This window comes from Loa loa (assembly GCF_000183805.2).
Source record: "Loa loa unplaced genomic scaffold supercont3.208, whole genome shotgun sequence".
Taxonomy (NCBI): domain Eukaryota; kingdom Metazoa; phylum Nematoda; class Chromadorea; order Rhabditida; family Onchocercidae; genus Loa; species Loa loa.
In genome coordinates, this window is record NW_018108388.1 from 80,372 (window position 1) to 85,758 (window position 5,387).

Sequence of the window (5,387 nt, forward strand, 5' to 3'; positions counted from 1 at the left end):
AAAATACAATACATTTCACCGAAATCATATTGACTTAATTTTAACTATTCCATAATTGTTGATAGTACATTTATCCGAAATGTAGCTGTGTCGATGTTTTGCTTACCAATTAAAACTGATTTGTTTACTCATAATGGCTTGCTCATTAATTTGTTTATTTGATATGTTGTATTTCAAAAGAAGAGAATTTGTTATTTGCAAAATATTTTCTTTCATATAGCAATATGAATATATCGGATTAAAATATTTTAAATTTTGGTTCACTTCGGTTAACCTTTCCTACTTAATCCTAAGTTCAGTGAGCTTAGTTTTTTAATGGAATTCAAATGTTTGGTTTCGTAATTTGAAACTGCATTATATGTTTTCAATACGCATAATTTTCGCACTTAAAACGCATAAAATTTCCAAGGATTCAGACTGCATATTTCATTTGTCCGCAAACATTTTGTCGCGATATCGACGAGTTAAAATTGTCTTTCAGATCGGTATGTTTTTTCACGGGTTCTGGTAATGCGAAGTATCTTACGTCATTATGAATTACTTTTTCCGTACAATCCTTCAAAAGCAATTTCAGCTCTCGAATAGACAGGCGAAAATTGTTTACGTTAGTTTTACATATGTTCATTTGAATAAACTAATTGGTTTCATGAAAAAAAACAATTTGACATTATCGAGAATTGTTAAACATTTTCACTTGTCCTTATCATTTTCGCTTGGTTATATCGAATTTTTAAAATTTACAGCGCAATTTTTTATCTGCATCAAAAAATCCGAAAACATCAAGGAGTACCTTATGGAAACGCGTAAGTGGACAGCTTCGGAGCTGCTTCCACCCCGGTGCAAGCAGTTTGGTGCCAATGGCGGTAAGTCCTTATGACTCTCATGTAATGTAAAAATGATATAAAAGTAAGAGAAAGAAGTGGAAAAAGTGTTCTTGATTACTGGAAATAGTTTGAGTTGGGATGAGAAATCCTGATTTAGTCCATAGTAGGACTCGAAATTTCATTTCTGTAAATGTAAGGATTTTGGAAATCTACACACTTGCCATTCTCGATTCTTGTATATCAGACATTTAAAAGTCTGCTATGATGTTAGGGCCGGAATATATTACCGATTTACTTGTCGATTACTTGTCGATTTACCGAAAAGTATTTACCAATTTGTGCAGTTTTCCCTCGGCAAACAAATATCGACAGCAGAACTGGTGAAAACAATGTTACAGTCTGTTTGGCCAAAAGGGAATTGGAAAATCCGACGACTTTACATCTATTCCATGGCTCTTCTTATTGTGGCGAAGGTAGGTTGAAGTGCCCCTGCATTTCTTTATCTTCTTCATATGAAACCGATTCACTTCAGGTTTGAAAATTTGCACTACCTATTCATGAATGGCTAAATTAATAATCTGTACTCACTGCTGCAGGTGCTGAACGTTTATGTACCGTTTTTGCTGAAGAATATAATTAACTATTACAACGAAGTGGCACCAACCGATCTTCAGCTGTCAGCTGATAGTTATAGTAGCATGTTTGGAATTGCGGCATTCTCAGTTATTATAACTTGTGTGTTTTATCTGCAATATTCTTGATACTTGCTAAAAATTCTTTTTAAATTTCAAAGTTTAGGAACCGATTATTAATTCGACGTTTTTAAGATTGTGGGTAATCGGATTTGCAGATATATTCAAAAGTAGTTTTTTTTTTTGTATAGATAGTTATTAATGCCATAATCAATGCGCATTGCAGATGGTGCCGCACGTAGTGGTTCTGCGTTATTTAATGAGCTTCGAAACGCAGTATTTGCACGGGTTGCACAGTATAGTATTCGTAGCATTGCGCGGCAAATTTTCCTTCACTTGCATTCGTTGGATTTGTCATTTCATTTAAGCCGTCAAACAGGCGGTATGTCGAAAGCGTTAGATCGAGGTACTCGAGGTATGGCATTCGTACAAAGTGCGCTGGTATTTAATGTGATACCTACAGCAATTGAAGTTGGCATGGTTTCAGGATTGTTGGTAAGACACTATTCATTGGAAAATTTCAAAATTTGTGAACTTTCTTGGACTGTCATCACATCCCTAACGTTACAACTTTTTTTTCTAGTTCGTCAATTGTGGCCCATCGTTTACATTTGCAACATTAGGTTGTCTTTCAACTTATACTATTGCGACGCTGGGAATCACCAAATGGAGGACTAAATTCCGGCATCAGATGAACCAGGCAGATAACGATGCGAGTAGTCGTGCTATCGACTCGTTAATTAATTATGAAACTGTGAAGGTAATTGTGAATTTTACAATAAATTTTGTGGGAAACAACTGACGAATTCTCAATTTTTGAAATTTATTGGAATCAAACACGCTTATTATTTCAGTATTTCAATAATGAAAATTTTGAAGCGGATCGGTATGATTTTTTCCTGAAGAAATATGAAATAGCGGCTTTGAAGACGAGCACATCGTTGGCACTTTTGAATTTTGCGCAGAATGCAATATTTAGCGGAGGTCTTGTAGCTGTCATGTGTTTAGCAGCAGCAGAAATCCAGAAAGGTACTGCTGTTTCGTAAGACTTCTTTTTGATTTAAAGAATGCGAATACGAACTTTTTTATGCTAACTCTGTTTACGATAATCCTTATCACGATCAGATGTTATATATTCACTCGATAGATTAACACTGCATCGTACGAGGACTGTATTTTCATGTATCAAAATCAAAAGTTAACAATACAATGGCAACGAACAACGTCATCATATTTCATACATTTCTATACAATAGAAAGTGAACAGGAAATGAAATGAAGTTTAAGAAATGAATTGATTGATACATATAGTAGTTCTAAATGATCAAATAGTTTCTTCTTTGCACCGCTTTTAAAAATTTTTAATCAGTGATAGAAATTCCAGGCACAATGAATGTCGGCGATCTTGTCCTTGCTAATACGTTATTGTTCCAATTATCAGTGCCATTAAATTTCCTTGGTTCAGTATATCGGGAAATAAAGCAAGGATTGGTGGATATGCAGCTAATGTTTTCATTACTGTACTTAAAGAGCAGTATAACTGTAAGTTTCTTTTAAAACACATGACGTTATTTCTTCAAGATACATATTATTGGTTTGTTCTGCACCAAATTAAAAGGTAGATTAGATTTTTGCTTCATTACGACAGTCATTGCTTAAATCTACTTATGGTGTATACAAATCCTGAAATTTGAACATAACAACAGATGTTTGGATTTCGAACTGATGGAATACTGCATTTTAGGAGAAACCAAACGCACCACCTCTGAAAGTTCATGCAGGAAATGCGTCCATATCGTTTAGAAATGTTACATTTGGCTATCTTCCGGGACAGCACATATTGAAAGGCTTAAATTTGGATATTCCTTCTGGTAAAAAAGTGTGTTTTAATTCCTTAGGATTCTGTTTCTCTTATATCAATATCATATGCTTAAAGGATGCGCGTCCAGTGTTTTATCTGCTGATATCAATTAATTTACAGGTAGCTATAGTGGGTAGCAGCGGCAGCGGTAAATCAACTATTGTTCGGCTTTTATATCGTTTATTTGATCCGATGGATGGCGAAATTTGTGTTAACGGTCAAAAAATTTGTGATGTCCAACTCGAAAGTTTGAGAAAAATGATTTCCGTTGTACCTCAGGTCAGACTGTGACTTTCTTCATAATTATCTATAACGTAAAAAAATTGATGTGCTAACAATTATGTTGCATGGAAGAAAGTAGACCAAAGCTGTAGAAGTTTTCTCTGCAATTTTTCTATGTTTTTTTGAAGGGTACAAAGTAATTTTGGGAATTTCAGGACTCAGTTCTTTTCCATGATACTGTATACTACAATATACAGTATGGAAATCCGACTGCATCCAAGGAAGAGGTAAATTGAGTTTTTTTCTTTTTGGAGCGGTATTTAATCCGTTGGAATTCGAGTTTTATCCACCATTAATTTCAGATTTTCTCTGTGTCGAGATTAGCAAACTTACATGATTCGGTGATTCGATTCAAAAATGGTTACGATACAGTTGTTGGCGAAAGAGGCTTGAAGTTAAGTGGAGGAGAAAAGCAACGGGTTGCAATTGCTCGAGCATTACTTAAAAATGCTCCTATTATAGGTCATAATTCAAGTTTACATTGAAGACTTCTTAGTTTATGTTTAGAATTGATATCTCATCGCAATCTGTATCTTGCTACTAGGTTTGTCAAGTTTGAGCTTATTATGTGTGACGATGGAGCGGAGCGTCTAAAGTTCTATTTGGAATTTCATAATGCAAAATTAGGCGTAAATGAAGTTGTGCTGCTTCATATACAATTTAATTATGTATTATGCAAGTCCAGGTGGTAAATTCTTATTAGAATTAGCTTTTTTTTCCTTAAAATCCACATCGTCAATTTTAATAGAATAATATTTTCTGTGGCTTGCGTTGATATGAATGCGTCCAATCTCGTGGAGCAGCCTTTACAGTTTGTTTTTTGTGAAAACTAACTGGTGATTGGAGTCCTCTATCAGTTATTATCTATTTTGGGCATATAGGCTCAATCTTTGATCAACTCGAGTTAAATCCTTTATTGTTTTTCTCCTTATGATCATATAGCGAAAATTATAGTTTATGATGAAGCAACTTCATCGTTGGATGCTTTGACGGAGGAAAATATTATGAGTTCTATGCGAAATGCTGTGCAGCAACGTACGTCATTGTTCATTGCACATCGTTTAGCTACAATTATTGATGCTGATATCATCTATGTGCTGGAAAATGGAAAAGTAAGTTTATTTCGCGAAATTTCTTTCACATTTTAACTTCCTTTACGAACTACAAAACATTTTGTTTTCAGATATGGAATACTACAGTAGTCATTCTTTGTATACTTACGTTAAACTAATATTAACTAAATAGTGGTACTATTGAAGATTCGAAGTAGTGACGAACAAATTCAATTTTTAAATTTCTAATTTGAAACAGAATGTGAGGAATTATTTGAGTATTTCTAAATGAAAATAGGTGATTTATTTTAGGTGATAGAAAGTGGATCTCACTTCGAACTACTTGCAAAACCTGATAGCCGTTATTCTGATCTCTGGAAATCACAGCATAAATATTCTGAAGTAGTACAACCGAAACAACCAAACTCTCATAAGCATGGGTCGGAACATTTGCATCTAAAATCTTTCGACAATCACCGTAACGATGGCTGCTGTAGGTCAGGTGGCGGTTGTAAACGTTGAAACGTTTAGAAATAGCTTGTTACTACTTGATTTTTCTTCTTCATACTGTGCACCGGAATGAATGCGATCAGTTTTTAATTTTTCTTTTTTAGAAATATTTTTGGTGATTTGTGGAAAACTTTAAGAGTTACGGACATGCTTTAACTAAAGTTTT

General features: G+C 34.3%; 1 protein-coding gene across 1 annotated transcript in view; it reads left to right on the forward strand.

The window, feature by feature from the left end:
* The first annotated feature begins 475 nt into the window (after positions 1 to 475).
* The window catches only part of LOAG_12279 (ABC transporter), a 5,834-nt gene continuing 922 nt past the window's right edge, over positions 476 to 5,387 (forward strand). Inside the window, exons 1-13 of the mRNA XM_020448512.1 lie at positions 476 to 604; positions 744 to 863; positions 1,096 to 1,356; positions 1,421 to 1,559; positions 1,743 to 2,011; positions 2,100 to 2,276; positions 2,371 to 2,545; positions 2,901 to 3,058; positions 3,261 to 3,395; positions 3,498 to 3,656; positions 3,815 to 3,886; positions 3,962 to 4,121; positions 4,614 to 4,771. Coding sequence (XP_020301351.1) covers positions 533 to 604; positions 744 to 863; positions 1,096 to 1,356; positions 1,421 to 1,559; positions 1,743 to 2,011; positions 2,100 to 2,276; positions 2,371 to 2,545; positions 2,901 to 3,058; positions 3,261 to 3,395; positions 3,498 to 3,656; positions 3,815 to 3,886; positions 3,962 to 4,121; positions 4,614 to 4,771 — 2,055 coding nt within the window. The 5' untranslated portion in view covers positions 476 to 532. The remainder of the gene's footprint in view (positions 605 to 743; positions 864 to 1,095; positions 1,357 to 1,420; positions 1,560 to 1,742; positions 2,012 to 2,099; positions 2,277 to 2,370; positions 2,546 to 2,900; positions 3,059 to 3,260; positions 3,396 to 3,497; positions 3,657 to 3,814; positions 3,887 to 3,961; positions 4,122 to 4,613; positions 4,772 to 5,387) is intronic.